The sequence below is a fragment of the Mustela nivalis genome (assembly GCF_964662115.1).
Source record: "Mustela nivalis genome assembly, chromosome: 11".
NCBI lineage: Eukaryota > Metazoa > Chordata > Mammalia > Carnivora > Mustelidae > Mustela > Mustela nivalis.
The window spans coordinates 41,608,286-41,626,010 of NC_139030.1; the positions used below are offsets into that span (position 1 = coordinate 41,608,286).

General features: G+C 41.4%; 1 protein-coding gene across 18 annotated transcripts in view; it reads right to left on the reverse strand.

The window, feature by feature from the left end:
• The window catches only part of OSBPL6 (oxysterol binding protein like 6), a 207,412-nt gene that overhangs the window by 35,000 nt on the left and 154,687 nt on the right, over positions 1–17,725 (reverse strand). For 7 of the 18 annotated variants that reach the window (XM_082689387.1, XM_082689383.1, XM_082689385.1 and 4 more), the window contains 2 exons: positions 12,017–12,120; positions 1,439–1,604 (listed from right to left, as the gene is read on the reverse strand). In XM_082689387.1, coding sequence (XP_082545513.1) covers positions 1,439–1,604; positions 12,017–12,120 — 270 coding nt within the window. Of the gene's footprint in view, positions 1–1,438; positions 1,605–6,779; positions 6,855–11,092; positions 11,186–12,016; positions 12,121–17,725 lie in introns of all 18 variants that reach the window. The other 11 variants (XM_082689394.1, XM_082689386.1, XM_082689393.1 and 8 more) reach the window with 3 other exon arrangements.

Sequence of the window (17,725 nt, forward strand, 5' to 3'; positions counted from 1 at the left end):
CTGGTTCTCCTTACTTGTGATCTCTGTCTGTCAAATAAATAAACAAAATCTTAAAAAAAAAAAAAAAGATTAAAAAAAAATGTATCAGGAGTAAAATTGCAGGTGAAAGAGAGTTGGCCTTACAGAATCTCCACTGAGAAATCTTTAGAGGAAAAAATGGTAGGTGGAAGATGATTTAGCTTAATTGTTTATGATTACAGAATTAAAGAAATATCTGCTAGAACATCTTTGATGATGGTTTGAGAGAATGAAATTTTGTTGATTTCAACATTCCTAGAGATGTTCTCAGTGTATGCCCTGTCTTTTTCCTGACTCACCAGGCTCTTGAGCATTATGGGGGCACATGAGATGTTCCATTTACAACACATTTTCAAGAATATCTTATCATCTCTTACCAACAGCCTCAGGGTAAATAAATGTGACTATTTCACAATCAGATGTTAATGACTGAAAATTACAAAATGTGTATCTTTCTTCGAGATTATGCATTTTCAAAGGGAAATGCCTGGGAAGGTACTATCTTGAATCAAAACATGAATTTCAGCAACTGAAATTGAAATGCTATAGCAAAAGCGGGGCGGGGTGGTAATTTGGAACCCAGGCTCTTGGTAAACACAGACAGGACTGCTCAGTCCACCTACAAGCTACTACCTGCCTCTTATTTATTATACCCTGCTCTCTGTGGCTGATAACACCTGAACTTACACAACACGCCTTACTGGAAATTTAATATGGAAAAAGGGACACCCCCCCCCCCCCCCCCCCGCCGTGGCTCAATTACCTCTCCCCTCAAATCTGAACTGGCCCATGAAGCTCTGGCCAATAGAGGGCAGAGGAAGTGACACTGTGCCAAGTGAACAAAACTGGCAGCTTATCCACTCCCTTGGAGCTCTGAGCTGTCATGGAGAGGGACACAGCTGTGTGCACCCCTGCAGCCATCCCCCAACATGCCAGGAACCTGGGTGAAGCCACCTTGGATCTTTCAGCCCAGCCCAGCCTCCAGCCAAACAGCACCGAGCCCAGGCCACATCACACGACACAGGACTGAGCCTGAGCTATGATCAAGGAGTGTTATTTAATAAAGGAAGAGAACACTTGCCACTGAACTCCTTGCTAAGGATAACCCACAGTCTGTATTAAATGAGAACTAAGAGACACTGAAAAAGAAATGCTGAGTCACAGCGTCTGCTGGCCTGCCTAGGATAACCCTTTGTGTCTTTCCTTCTCTCTCCCCCCTTATGAGACTTTGTTTCTCCACTCAAAACTGTGAACCAAGAGGCAGGCATCACACCTCACTGCATTTTGTATCTAGGACTACGATCAGTATAGACACTTAGTCTTTCTACCACGACCACCTGGACAAGGATGGAAGGGTAAATGATAAACCTCTCACCAAAGAAGAGAGCGTCTGTAAAGGGCACCTGGTATTTGTCGTTACCTTTCTGTGCAATTAGACAAAATTCTTCTTGAAGCTTTGTATAATCTGTAGAACTTTCCAGAGGGTCAGTGAGGTGGCTAGGGGGAGTCTGAAATTCGATGTCTGCACAAAGGTTGGGGTTGGAGGAGTGCAAGCGGACTGGTGACATGGTAGCACTGAAAGGGACCTGAAAGGGGACAGCACAAATTAGGAAAGAACAACGGTACATCGGTCCACAGTCTGGCACACAGGAAAGATGGCGTCCCTTCTCCAAAATACTAGGTTCCTTTGTAATGACACACCCAGAGACACTTAGTGCCCATTTAGTTGGCAGGTGGTTGGGGTGGGAAGGAGTCTCAGTTCGGAAAGCAGATTTAGGACTGCTGTAGACTCCGCCAGCTTTTGCCTGCTATGGGAGAGAGGACTACAGAACGTCAGGCAAGAAAGACAGAATCCCCAGATAAGCTTTGCTCTGAACCCACAGTTGGAGCTAAAAAATCACCGGCAGGAAACAGTAGTTGGAACTCTTATAAAGTCTGGGTACTAGTGTCAGAGGACTTTTTATGCTCACAGAGTAGGAACTCACCAAACAGGTAAAAAATACAAGAAAGATTTACTTGCTCTGTGACCATGGGATAAAACATAAACAGGTTTAACAGTAAATATAATCATGGTTTAAAGAGACTCAATTAAATCTGAAATTGATTTATTAAAATATATTTGCAAATGAAATATATATGATATAAATTACTGTCATTTACCTTTGTTGTTACATACAACACTGGCACACATACGAACATGGCTTATGAAAGGGCCGGTATTGAAAAGCAGTAAGTAAAAAAAGTCATATTACTATAGATTTTCCCAAATGGCTGCAGATACTTTCTTGCCTGCCCTGAATCTGGGCTAGGCTTGTGATGGGTGGGGGTAAAGCACCATTCCCTCTCCTTCTAGAAGTTACCCCTGACCATTATAAATGCCATCGGCCAAACATTCCCAAAAAATGAGAACACCAATTCCTATTGTAAATCCGATTACCAGTAACCTCCCCTAGTTCTTACTGTACAGATGTTCCTTCAATTATCTTCAAGAATCACTCTTAAGACTCCTGCACAAGCTGAATTTTATATACATTAAGGGGTAATTCACACCTAGCTAGCAGGAGATATGCCTATCTGATGTAGATGTGTATCAGAACCACTTCCTTTTTTCTTTTTTTCCTATTTTGATAGAGCTTGAAACTTCCTGACAGAAGAAGAGAGAGCGAGTGGGGGAGGGGTGAGGAGTGGGGAGAGGGAGGGAGGGAGAGAAAGAACTGGAAAAGGGGCTTGTACTTATGTACTGAGGACACACAGGGTAGATGGAGGAGTTGGAGAGAACCAACAAATCCAGGCTGAACTGCAGTTTACGGACCTGGGTAAGGCAGCTGGGACTGGAGGGGCGCCCTTTGGATATAGCTTGGCCATAGCGGTGGTAAGGAGTTGTTATCTCAAAAGATATCCAAGGCTTACTGGGGAACAGTGAGCATGAAGCTTTCTCCCTAAATTCAGTTATGCTAAGCATGCTACTAGGTTATCCAAAGCATCTGGTACCTGGAGTCATCAAGTGGGTCTATCAGGTCCTCTGCAGGGACCTTGGTTACTCTGAAATGGGGACATGTCAACAACTTGTTTATCTCATCAGGATCAGAATTTTGGGCTACTCTAGAGAAGAGACACACAAGTGGCAGAGAAACCATTTGAGAAAACGAAGTCCTTGGTAGAATCCTGTCCAGGGAACTCTGTGATAATAATGACTGAGGTCTTCTGGAGGTCCCTATATAGGATCCAGATATATTCTGGAAGAATACTTGAGGATAGACAAAGGGAATTTCTGATCTTAACTCTGGTGATGCTAAATCTAGTCACAGCAGTGAGCCCTTAGCCTTTTGGAAGGGACACAGAGGATCCATGGGAAGGTTGGTGAAGACTAGAAAGTCATGGGGAGAAACTGTGACTTGAGGAAATGGGCAGATCAGGAAGTGTGCAGATTTAAGGATTTGATACGGTTTTTAAACACAAAGAACTAGAAGAGCATAAAAAGAAATGGTGGGTGTCTGGTAATGGGGAATGTAATGTGTTGAGGTTCACGGAAAAGGATTTTGCCTGCATTTAGTGCCCTCAACACTCCAAAGCCTGGCACGAAATAGGAGAGGAGGCATGGAGGCTGGGGGAGACCATGATGCAGTAGAGGCCCAGACATGCCAGTAAGGACCCAGACTCGTCCTTGAGATAATGGCCTATGAAAAGTTGGAATCAGACACAAGGAGGAAAAACACATGTTACACATTTATTTTTTGAACATAATGAAGTACAAATTAGCAATTAAAACAGTAAAACTGATCTTGTATATAACCCGCAGGGAAAGGGACTTGGAATGCTCCACTCAAACTGCAATCAGACAGCTCCCTGGGCAATTGAACCCAGTTTTTATATACTTCTGACTGAAAATGTTTATATTGTTACCATTTTTGTTAAGAGAAGTATATGGAATGGGTCATTTAAGTTGAAGAATTCATGAAATGAAATTGAGAATACAAATTGAGATGTGTTAATTTAATTGAATGCTTCATTCAATTAGAGTTATTTACTCAGTTTTTTGTTCATCAATTTGGGTACAATGGGATTAAAAAATGTAAGTCATAGCTAGGTCTTCTGTCCGTGATGGCTAGAGTGGGAGCTGTCCACAGTTCTCACTGTTAGCACTCGAGATTCCTCCATGTTGGATGCAGCCTTTACACCCCGCTTAGGAACAAAGTCCAAGGCTTCCCTGAAATCCTGTGCCAGGGAGGAAGCCTGATCTTGGAAGATTCTGATACTAATAACTGCAGCTCGGAATGGGGATGATAGGAGGTACTTTTAACACCTGTCTACAGAGAAGTTAAAAGAGAAACATGGATCAACAGTGGAACAGAGGCACCCAAATTTATTCAATGGTAGACATGAATGAGAAAGGGAACACACAAAAGCAGAGCTAAGAGAGATACTGAGCATATACGACGTACGGAGCCAGTGTGAAAAGTCTCCTGCTGCAATTTCTCTGTGTGATGTGTACAGGGATCCTTGTGTAGAGAACTAATTGCATTGGGACCCTCAATGTTCTTCTGTGGGAGAGGGGCCAGTGTGTCTTTTCCCAACCCCCTATTCTGTTGGGTCTGGCTGGTGTTGAGTGTGAGCCATTTGGGGTTCTAGTGCTAAGAATCCACAGAATCAATCTCTGAAACATCCGCTTTGGGTGCACTTTTCTTTGGGAGCAATCTCAGCTGCCCCAGATATTTGAGTGGGTCTCCTCCTCACTGGGGGAAAATAAGCAACTAGGAGTCATTTGCAATATTCTAGGTAAAAGGCACCGAGCTGTATTGGATGGGCACAAAATGCATGGGATAACTTAGTGTCGGGAAGGAGGAGGGTAGGAATTAAGAGGAACACTGCACCAAGAGAAATAGGGAGGCTGAGTTACCAGCGTCCAATCACTTGAGGTGTGAATGAAGGGGTGAGGGGGCCGGTGCTGCAAGTTCAAGGTCCTGCTACATGGTTTCATGCTTTGCTATGGAATTAAAGCTACAAATCCTACAGGGTTTAGAGTAACTCTTCCCTCTAGTTATTTCTGAATACATTATTAAATGTTGCCAACTTTTCTCATGAGATGCTTGGAATTACTGGAAGTTATTCTTAATCTCTGTGGTCACTGGAAGATGGGCATTAATACTCGCCTCTTTTAAAAGCTTTTTCTTTTCCACTTCCCATTTAAAAATAAATAAATATATGTATATACACACACACACATATATATATGTGTATATATATACCCATTCTGTTCAAATAGTTTTAATCCCATTTTTATTATATTCACTATATGTATCTACAATTAAAAAATGAAAACAGTAGAAACACAGTTGCTTCCTTGCATGCCTTCTTAGAAGTACATTATTTAAAGAAACATTCACAAAATGACTGATCTTTCCTTTCCATACTGTGATACTGTTCTCTGATAATGATCTGGATTTCTTAATATTATAAATGAAAGATTAAGAACTACTTAACTAATTTTACATGTCTCTATTGGCATAATCTGTTCCCATGTCAGTGTCACATGTTACACATACATGCATAAGGTAAACACTAATCATGATATCAATTTCATGAATTTGTTCAAGTGTTCACAAAACTGTGAGCTTAAGAATCCATTCCATAATAAACTCCAAGCCTCTGGTTCATTTCATAATCAAAGGCCATTCTCTCTCTCACAAAATCCAGCTAAGCAGTGAGATACCAAGCAAGGGTCAGTTTTTAACCAAAAGTAGAAAAGCAATAATCCTCTCATGAGTAGCCATTCTCTCACAATGCAAGCAAAACCTCTTCGTATTTTTCAGCAATTCTCGTCTTCAAGTATATTCCACCATAAGCAAGAGAGCAAAACGCTCGTTAATTCAGAAAATACTGTCTAATAGCCAAAAAAACTAACATCCGTAATTGCTATGAACTTAGTATTCTGCATTTTAAAAAGTTAACAGGGGGATATCATGATTAAGCAAATACTACGATTTGCTTTTATTCAGCAAAGGGTTCTTGTATTTGCACATTCTCTTGCCCATTGTGCATACACTGTTCACCATTCTAAACAGCTTCTACTCAATTTAAAATTGTGGTTATTTGCCTTGTCTGTTTCAACACTTGTTCTACCCTCCTAATAAACCTTAGATGTATAATAAACACCATTTAATTTGGTGGTTTTCTCCTTCCCACATTACATATTTTCTGACCTTCCATTCAATATTCTTTCCAGAAAATTTTTCCTTGCTAGATGTAATTTGGGTAGTCATTTAGAGATGACATCAAAATTCACCTTTTCTTACCCTCTCTTTTCTTTATTCTCACATCCTTTTCAAATAGTCATAATGCTACAAAAAAAAAAGCACAATTTTTGTCTGTAGTAACATGACTTTTCTTAGAAAAACAAATCAGTAAGCAGAGGTTCCAATATCAGTATGACAAAAAAAACTATATATATTTATGCATTACTTTAGGAACTTCCACACCACAGGGAGCCATACTCAGCTCTGCCACCTGGCATTTACAGTATCTCTTACACGGTCAGTGAAGAACGGGGCTAAGGGGTCATTTTCCACCGCAAACACGAATACGCGTGTGTGACACCTGCCATGCAGAGACAGCCAGACAACATGCGAAAGCTACGCCAGCACGGGAGGGAGCTACGGTCGAGACCGCCGCACACAGACAGCACCACGGGAACAGGGGAGGCGCCACTCGGACCAAGTTGCTCATTCTTATTCAATGTCCACTTGAGATTGAAATCCACTCACTGTTGTAGCCACTGCTGCTGCTAGCCTCTGCCGGCGCCGAGTGGTGCTGAACTGGCCCTTCGCAGATGGCCCTTCCTGACAGTGAATGAGAGAAGAGGAGGGAGGAGAGAGGGAGGGGTGGGGGAGGGGGGGGACGGGATGTGGGAGGGTGAAAGATAATCAGACAAGGGAAAGGGAGAGTTTTTAAGTGGAGTTGACTTTTCCCTAAATTGCGGCATTGAAAAGTTTCTCCCACTCACACTGGGAGAAAAGCTCACTGTCCTCGGTCCAGAACTCCAGACACTGATGTCTAGCTGCTGAATATGACCCCACCCCAAAAGGAAATGGGAAGTCAGGGATTGATATATAACAGCTTATGATCTTAAGTTAAATTAATATGTATATTGTTTCCTTCGTGTTATAGGTAATCAAAGGCATTCAATCAATGGGAGCAAAGATAAAAGTAAATTCAGGAAAAAAACAATTAAATAATGTGGCGCAGAGGCTAAAACAAACAAGCTGTAATGGCAGTCTCCCGTTAGCCAGGCAGAATTTTTTTTTTTTCTTGCTGGGAGGAAAAGTCCAGGGGGAAGGGTACCGGGAATCTTCAACATAACATTTATTCCCCGACTAGAAAGCTCTCCGGGATTCAACATTAGGAATGGTGTTGGGACTTTCAGGTTGGAGAATTTTCCAAGGAGGAAGCCAGTCTGCATAGCACAGGGGAAAGAGCATTCACTATGCTTAGTGTGTTGGGACAATGCCTGCAGAAATCAACTAGGGAAACCAGAAAGCAGAGATTTCATACAATGATGTGCACCTATGCAGAAACCAGCAGAGAAGCTGAGAGCTTTCTTTTTTGCCTCTTTTTTGGTAGACAGGATCATGGGATAATGACATTTCCTTCTAACTACTCAAGTTTCCATCTGGCCCTTTGACAGACCCTCCCTCTTCATGGTTGTGAATGGTAAGTTCAATTCCAATGAACTGAGACATACGTAGGGTCACCTAATAGTGCAGATTAAGCAAAAGCAGCACAACTGCTTTAGTCTTTTTGGAACAATGGAAAAATATTTTAAATTCTTAGAACTCTAATTCTCTTCAAAGTTTCCCCACAACATTCACATTTCTCTTCCACGTTCCTGTCTTCTGCATGCATTATGTAAATGTTTACTGTAGACACACATACATATATAATGTGTTTTCCACAAAAATTTTTCTGTACAAAATCCCTTCATGCTTAATGTAGTAAGTAAAAGGAGAAAGAACTTATTTTTCCCCTTCAGTATGATTTGAGCATCTGTGAGATCTAGGACAGCTATGCATGAATGATATCTGACTATGGTTCCTGCTATTGCCCATTCTTTCCAACAACTAGGGATCTAGTATTAATCTGTGCTATTCGTCTTGCAGGAAACCTAGCAGCTCTCTCATTCATAGCCACCCTTTAACAATCATTCCCTCTTGCCCTCCCCTACCTCATTGGAAACACAGTCAAACAGTTACTATGTAATGATGATAATGAGATTTTTATTAGAAGCAGAAATTTGAAATTTGGGAGAAAGTCTTTTTCTAAAAGGTAATCTCCAGAGAGCTTTCTAGGACCAATGCCTTCAATAAGTTACACGCAGATCTAAAATGTAACCTTCAAATCAATAACACACTAACCTGCATTAAGAATGAGCAATTAAACATATAGTACAACACGTTCTTCATTTCTACTCTCCTGGGGTCAATTTTTTAAATGATCCATTTTAAAGTTATTTCAAAATAAAAACTACGGCAGAATGCTGGATGCCAAGTTCACTTTAACAGTATCATTAAGGACAGCAGTCACAACAATAACCGCCAGGACCACCACAGGACAGTCTAGGCTCCTCCACAAATGCTGGTGTAACTCCAAGTTACCAGCAGCAGAGGGGATGAGCCACAGGCCGCTCACTGCAAAGCCTCTCAAGTTGGCCGCAACAATGACAGAGAGAAAGTGGCCCAGGCAGTGAGATGACTCTGGGCTCAAAACAAACACTTGGCACCATCAGATGGGACTCCTAGGGTCGAGGAGGGAAAAACCCGTGTATTGGGGGGGGGGGAGAACATAGTAGGTATGTTTAATCCACTAAGTAAAAATAAATGTGATGCCCTCGTATAAGGACAATAATGACAAATAAAGACATTTATATGGGTCATAGGCAACCCTGGCTCATTGTACAGATCTCCAGCCAAGTGTGCATGTTGAAGAAACTTCCAAGTAACTTCCCACTAAGAAAGAATGAGCACTCTAAGGGCTCTGTGACAGCCTGTTGGTTTGGGTGAGCAGAAAAGGTGCAGGGATTGTATCAAAGTCTACAGAATTCACCCTACAATACCTTTTGTTTCACCCGTCCAAGTGGAGGCAGGGAGTAATAAATAGTTCACTGCTGCCCCCAAGTCTACGGATCGCCACTTGGAGTTGGGATCACTTTCAAAAATTTAAAGTTTTCTTTGAGTGTGGGGAAGAGGTGATTTCGATTTCCCTCCAAAAGAACTGAACTAGAATCACAAGGGCCATCTTGTTACGCTTTGGCAAAACAAAAACCAAGCAAAAGAGCATAAATAAAAATTAAAAAAAAAAAAAAACTACCCAAATATTTGGCAGAAGTATGAACGAAAAGTATTTCCCTACTTTTTGAACAATCTTTTCTGATGACTCAAAAAAAGTCTCCCTAAACATTCCTCATATGGAAAAGCACAGCCTGTGACTAGAAGGGCTATTCTAGCTGCCATCTTTTCCCTCTGGAAACAACGGAGTGATATGAGGGCCACGGTGGACCTTGTAATCCCCGCAGGCCAGCCAGGGGCACAGCGCTCACGTTCCCGATGACCTGCCAGCCTGTTTGAGACAACAGCTGTGAACAGCAATCCATTCAGTGGCATACCTTATAAAAACGAGGCTGAATGAATATCTGTCCACAAATGTGTATGTTCTTAGAACGCTGGCCTCCTTCAATTATTTTTATAATTATTTTTTTCCTTAGCTATGATAACCATAGTTATCGTATTTTAAAAATCCCCAAAAAGCTAGACAATCACATGCCCCCCAAAAATGAAACTGCCAAAAGCACTTCTGCGTAAATTTCTGGGGAAGTCATTTGGCACAGTTGTCTCTATGGTATCAGTGTTCTGAAGAGAACACACAAAAACATACCTATTGAAGAAATGCTATAAATTGTGTTCACAGAATATAGACATTCTAACCAGAAAAACATGAATCTTTAGTGCTTATGGAATTTATTTCAAATATATTATGTTAGCAAGCAAAGCAAAGCAACAAAGAGTTTGTTATTTACACATTCAGAATTACAACACAAAGAACATCAATACAATCAGAATTAAAGAATTATTACGTATTCAGAAATTATTGCAGAATTCTGGAAAAGAGTTCCTTTTCCTTTGTATTAGAATGTAAATTGATTTATAGTGTAATAAAAAGAAAAGCAAAATCCTGAGTCTGATTTTGATTGTGCAGGGCAAGAATTTTTTTTTTTAATAACAGATAGCTAGGATCAGAATAGTAAACATTCTTATTTAAAGATCTGAAAGTAATATGATTTATGACATAAGAGGTTTCAGGTACTTACCATATTTCATATCATTGCAATGTACTAATGTAAAATTTCAAACTACTATAAAAATTTCAAACTGCTCATTTCAAAAAATAACTTATTTAAAATGAATTTCAAGTAAATTTGTCATGAGTCATTAAGACTTTCATAATTCAGATTTTTAAAAGTGATTGTTGATGGCCAAATTATATCTATTTTTGAAGAATCATATAATTTTAGAGTTGAAAGGGAATTCAGAGATCATTAAATTAACTCTATCACGTTACCCAGGAGCAAATGGAAGCCTAGAAAATTTAACAGAAATGCACAGGATTATACTGCCAGGAAATCACAGTTGATTAGCCAAGAACCTGAGTTTGCTGACTTTGAATCTTTTGCAGCCCTCATGCCTTTTTACTGATACATAAAATTTTGGACAAAGCTAATCATAAAAGGCTCTTTTGAGTGCCAGTACATATAAATGAGTGCTCATTACAACACACTGGATTTTTAGCCTGATTTTTAAGCTAATTTTTGGTTAAATTCTATTTTAACAGTTCAAAGGTGGTGAGAATGAAAATCCCACTATGTATCCTTTCAAATAACTTTAGCATTTTACAACTCAGTCTGTAAAACACTGGCTTTAAAGCAGGTCAGCCGCTTTAGACTTCTTAACCTCCACAAACTGATATATAAAGACTAATATCTTAAAGGCATACAAAAATATGAATGAAGGAAACATAAAGTCTGTACCTGTAGTTGTATTTTTGTATCTTTGCTGACACTTTTTGTTCTCCATCGTCTTGTGACCCGCTTGTCTTTCTTTGAAATATCTACACAGTTAGCCTACATTACACAAATAGTTAAAAGCGTCAAAGTATTAGTTGGTTAACACACATGATACAGATACAGACAAAGAGCCCAGCCAGTTAGTAAAGAATAGTTGTTAGCCCCCTAAAGCAAACCAGCCAGGAGAAAAAGTCCTATGTGATGTACAGTGGGCATTAAAAGTAGAAATAAGAACTTAATCATAAAATATATATTGTCTGCTCTACAAAAGGAAAACAGGATAAGAGATTTTTAGCATTTTTTTCCCCTACATAAAAAGATGGCAGCGGGGCTCCTAGCTGGCTCAGTGGGTTGAGTGGCTGACTTTCAATTTCAGCTCAGGTCATGATGGCAGAGTTGTGAGATCCAGACCCGGAGACAGGCTCTATCCTCAGCAGGGAGTCTGTTTGGGATTCTCTCTCTCTCTTCTCTCCTTCTACCTCTGCCCCTCTCCCCAACTAGCACATGTGTGCTCTCCCTCTCTCTCTCTCAAACAAATCTTTTAAAAAAAAGGATGGCAGTAATTCTGAGAGTATCTAAGTTATACCTTCAAAATCTCTCTCTTTATATATTTGTTATGTCTTCAGACCTATCAATTCTAATGCAATACACACATGGAAGAATAATTCAGATATTTATTTCTATTAGTTTGTACTTAAATGTGAAATATTTCAAAATAGACACCTTAACACAACAACACCAAGAATTCAAAAATATTAAGACTAACTCCAGAATATAAAAAAATCTGTGCTATAGTTCTTTCCCTTTAAATGTTACCTGAATATATTCATAAAACAATCCAGTAAAAATCCCGCATTAATGTTTTAAAGTCCTCTCGGTGATGTTTACCTGCATGTCAGTAAAGTTAGGTGCTGATTGAGTTCTCTGAAGTATTTCCAAATTTTGTAGGAGCTTGCTAAGTTCCACGAGGTTTGACTGGCAGTGTGCAAGGTCTAAGAAAAATCAGAAATAAGAATATGTTAGAACTGGGCAGGGATGGGCAGTGACGGTAACAAAAGACAACACAAATTATGGCAAGTATGATTAGGCAGATCCATGCTTATATAATGATGGTGCTGGCAAATGAAACAAAACAGACCCTTCTCTGGTTTAGAAACTTAAAAGCATTGATGATGATGATGACGGTGATTTTTTTAGAATTACAGGGTCACATTTTAATTCCTGAATTTTACAGTCCAGCATGAATATCACCACATGTATACAAATGATATAAAACAAAAACAGTGGTATTTTTAATACAAAATAAACATCTATTTTATGGAAAAACTGTATTTCATATCTACAAAGAAAGCCCACCTTTTTCAAACAATAGCCAAAATTAAAATTAACTACAAAATCTCCCAAACGGGGGAAACTGTTTCAGTTTAAGTTATTCCAGGAGAAATGGACCCATAACACATTATAAGGGTGGTCTGAAGATTGTAGCTGAATTCCTGTTTTTAGAGTTTTCTGCCCCCCTTCCCCCCTGATTATTAAATGAATTGAAAGCCTACCTACAAACTGAGAGCTAGCTATTACAATCTCAGTGACCTTGTGTGTTCTCACTTTCCTATTCAGGGGGCCCTTGTCGCATAGAAACCACACTCAAGGGAACTTCAGCAGTTTTATGGTTTTATTCTTAGGAGCCAGTTTACCTACTCCTACAATAGTTTACAAGGTTGATGCCTAGAATTTGGATGGAGTCAAAGTCAAGTTCAGAAAAATAAGATGGAATGCAAAGTCAAGCAGACAACTTCATCTATGATTTCTATCACTAACTATGTTGCAATGAATGATTTTTTTAAGATTTTATTTATTTACTTGAGAGAGAGACAGTGAGAGAGAGCATGAACGAGGAGAAGGTCAGAGAGAGAAGCAGACTCCCCATGGAGCTGGGAGCCGGATGCGGGACTCGATCCTGGGACTCCAGGATCATGACCTGAGCCGAAGGCAGTCGTCCAACCAACTGAGCCACCCAGGCGTCCCTGAATGATTTTTTAAAAAATCTTTGAGGGATGGGGCGCCTGGGTGGTTCAGTCAGTTAAACGTCTGCCTTCGGTTCAGGTCATGATGCCGGAGTCCTGGGATGGAGCCCCAAATCCAGCTCCCTGTTCAGTGAGGAGTCTGCTTCTCCCTCTCCCTCTTCCCCCTCCCCTTCATGTTCTCTCTCTCTAATAAAAAAAATGTTAAAAAAAAATTTATGAGGGCTGTTATACTAAACACAACCAAAGGTTCTCAGATTCCCTGGCCCAACAGCGTCAGAGTCACCCGGGCATGAAACACATTCTGTTTAAATTAATGTTTCATGAAGAAATAGCTTTTAATTTTATTTTTAATTTTTAGCTTTATTTATAATAAAATACCACTCTTAAAAATGAACTCTTAGTATATGAAAATTAAATATAGTCAAGAACATTGAGTTAGTTCTATTAAACAATTATCAAATATTTAGAACATGCCAGTAGTTATGTGATTACTTTTGCATGTGTACTGTTCATAAAGGGACGTAATAGGGCACGCCTATAAATCTATTATATATAAACAAGGTGGTTATAATATGTGGTCAGTTGGTAAAAATTTCATTTATATCATTTGTTTCTCATTAACTCTCAAGGATCTGAATTTTTACAGATACAGTATAGGCAGCAAAATATTGCTGTTAAATATGGCTAGGGGCTCATGGGTGGCTCAGTTGGTTAAGTGGGGCTGACTCTTGGTTTCGGCTCAGGTCATGACCTCAGGGACCTGGGATTGAGCCCTGTGTCAGGTTCCGTGCTCAGCGGGGAGTCTGCTTTTGGATTCTCTCTCTACCTCTCTTTCTCCCCCTCCTCCTGCTCGTGCTCTTTCTCTCAAATCAATCAATCAACCAATCCTGAAATATGGCTAAAGATAAGCTGGGCCAAATAATATAGGTAATTGCATTTGGGGGATTTTTGACTTTTTCATTGGATATAAAAATGGAGGAGTAACGGCTACAAGGATCTTTCCAGGACTCCCAATCACTGCATGCTCTGTGGAGAATAGGGTAGATGCAATTTCCAGGCCATACCCAGGTCCTCCCCACCCACCCCGCCCAAGGGATGGAGTCCCGGTGGGATGTTCAAGCACTACTTCTGTTCTTCCAAGAACTGTTGACGGCCAGTAGCCATTCCTTCAGAGAGGGAACCCAGTGGAGGTGGGAGGACTGTACTAATGAACACGGCACCTGCCACCACCCCCTCCACCTTCAGGGGAGGCCATGCCCTTGTGCCCGCTGAGCCCCCATCCTCTTCCCTAAGAAAACAAAGTCAAGTGGCTCAGAAGGGTAGAAAATACAGAGGATGAAAGGAAAGTTAGGAGGGAAGAAAGTCATGCAAAGAAAGAAAGAAAGGGGCGCCTAGGTGGCTCAGTCATTAAGCATCTGCCTTTGGCTCAGGTCATGATCCCAGAGTCCTGGGATCAAGCCCCACATCAGGCTCCCTGCTAGGCAGGAAGCCTGCTCTTCCCTCTCCCACTCCCCCTGTTTGTGTTCTCTCTTTCGCTATGTCTCTCTTTGTCAACTAAATAAATAAAATCTTAAGAAAGAAAGTGCCGGAAGGAGGGTTAGAGGGAAGAGAAGAAGGGAGATATGTTAGAAAGGGCCTACCTTTTAATTTGCATTTATTATTATTATCATTATTATTATTTTAAATATTTCTTTTTAAAAACGATTTTATTTATTTATTTGAGAGAGTGAATGAGAGAGAAAGAGCATGAGAACAGGGAGGGTCAGAGGGAGAAGCAGACTTCCTGCCAAGCAGGGAGCCTGATGTGGGACTCGATCCCGGGACTCCAGGATCATGACCTGAACCAAAGGCAGTCGCTTAACCAACTGAGCCACCCAGGTGCCCTATTATTATTATTTTAGAGAGAGACAGCAGGTGTGTGCATGATTGAGGCCGGGGGTGGGGGCGGCGGAGGGAAAGGGAGAGAGAGAATCTTAAGCAGGCTCCATACTTGGTCTCTGAGATCATGACCTGAGCTGAAATCAAGAGCCAGCCACTTAGCCCATTGATCCTTGTGGACACCTCTTAATTTTCATTTTAAAGAACAAAACTGTATCATAAGCCCCATGCTAATAGGGACATTATTTCACATTACCCATGCATCGAGACTTCTATCTAGTGACTATTACCTTCACGCTTCCTAATAAGTGTGACTAACATACACAAATGGTGTACACAAGTAGCACAGAAATCTGGAAACGGGGCTTCAAACCATCACAATAATATCCACCCTTTTCCTAACAGAATGGAAAGAGAACGTTGTAAATGAATTCATTCAAGGGCAAACAAACCAAAGTTAAGAGTCAGAAGACAAGGACTGATGTCCCGTTTCCCGGTGATGGGAGCATATACCTCTCTTCTTCCTGGCTTAGAGTGGCAACTGTGATGGTAGATGAGGACGTTCTGTGCGTACGGGTCATACCACGTGTGATCATGCTGCTAGGGCCTTCCCTTGAAGGAAGCCACACCTGTTCCCACCACTCCTATTGCTTGAAGTGCAGAAGAGATGAAATCCTTGGCAGGATTTTGCCACCTAAGTGTCTAGATGTGCATAAGGATTATAAAGATTTGCCAAAGGCAAGAAAAATATCTTTAAAAAAAAAAACCTCTAGAATTTCTTCAAATTAAGATGAAATCTAGCTTTAGAAATGGTGCAAAAAAGAAAAACTATGCCAAGAATAAAACTGCCGAGATAGTTTAGAACAGTGAACAATTTACTTATTTTTTAGCAATTTACTTATTTTCCCATCATGCCCTATCTTGTTCCAAAAAGAAACGAGTTGTCCAACTGTGGAATGGTTAAATAAATTAAGGTATAGCCAAAGTTAACCATTTATTATTTCATTTAGGTACGGCTGATGGAAGACCCTGTATACCCAGCATAGTTCTAAGTACAGGGACTATCACAACCAAGTAGGACTCGTGGAATTTAAATACTGGTAAAGATATGCAAACATTCTATATGTTAAACAATTATGTATGCATCTTCAATAGTGGCATAAAGAATACTAATTTAACATTTTGTCTCCTTGGGAGCCAAGCAATTCCCTTGCATACTTGAGGAGATCTGGATTGACAGAAGTTCAGATCTATGAATGGTTTACCACTCTGAGTATTAAAACTGTAAATCAGATATGCTATGAGTTCCAGAAGATGCTACGTGATGAGCTTCTGAAATACAAACTTCAATCGTGGGAACTCTCTATCAAACGGTCAGGAGAGACCAAAGAAAAGTGTCGTGGAAGTTTGGAAAATAGAGGTAGCATGGTTTGAAGTCATCAGACACACGTAAAGGAGACAGGGAAACCTTTTCTGGGTCTGGAGGACTGATGGAAAGGATTCAGCAAAAGTCAAAAGTGGAGAAGGTCAGAGGGGTGCCAAGGCTCAGACAAGGGAATATGCAAGGATGTTCAAGAAACAGCAAATAAGTTCTGTGGGGCCAGTGCAAAGCAAGGTTGAAAGGGTAGGTGGGGCCTGAGAGCTGGAAGGTGGATGTTAAGTGCCGGGCTAAGTAGTTTGGGCTCAAGCTGCAGAGCCCAAGGAGAACCACGTGAAGGCATTTTGCATAAAAGCTATTTAAGGAAATACCAGTCTTGAGGGAGCAGTCCGTAGTGGACAAAAGGCTGCCTTTGGGGTTAGTCAAACATCTCGCCCAGGGCAGCTGTGTAATCCTGGGCACATTCCCTAACCTGCACGCATTTTGCCTTCCTCATCTGCAAAGTAGGGAGGCATAATACACCTATGTCTCGTGGCTGAGTCCTGCTAACTGCTGGCCCAGAGCTGCAAACATGGTCAAGAGCAGCAATTTCCCATGAGCCTGTGAGAGACAGAGCAGCAGAGCAAGAGACTGAGTGGGGGAGTGCCAGCCGGGAGCTGCCGACCCACCAGAGGCTGGGTCTGAGTCAGGAGGCAGAGACTTGAGAGAAAGGGCAGATGAGGGCCTGGGGAAGGGGCGGGTATTTCTGGAGAAATAACAGAACTCTGTGGTGGCCGGATGAACAACACGGTGGGGAGATCAAAGATCCTCCGAGGTCTCGGGGTGGTTAGGACTGCAGCAATGACAAAAGCAGGGAAGCCCTGCAGCTGGGGCCATTTCAGGGAGGAGACAGAGGCTGGCTTCAGACAGGCCGAGGAGGGGGCACACCGGAGAGGACAGACAGACAGGGCCACCAGTAAGGAGAGGCGGTGGGAACGGAGCCGAGGCTGGATGCGGAGCTGAGATGGAGAGAGCTGTCGGCCTTTTTGAGAGGAATATGGAACCTATGCTCTGGAGTAAGACCGCCCATGCTTGGACCCTAGTGTCACTGTTGCTAGCTGTGTGAACTCGGTCAGGTGAGTGGATTTCCCTGTACCTACGTTCTCTCATCCATAAAATAGCCTTGAGAGGACTGAATGAGTCGCTGCATATAAAACACCCGCAAGAGTTCCTGTCGCATGGGGCCAGGTACCTGTGAGCCTCTGCTGTCCCCATCCTCCCCGCCATCACCATCACCATCACCACTGTATCAGCAAAACAGGGATCTTCTCAGTTGAA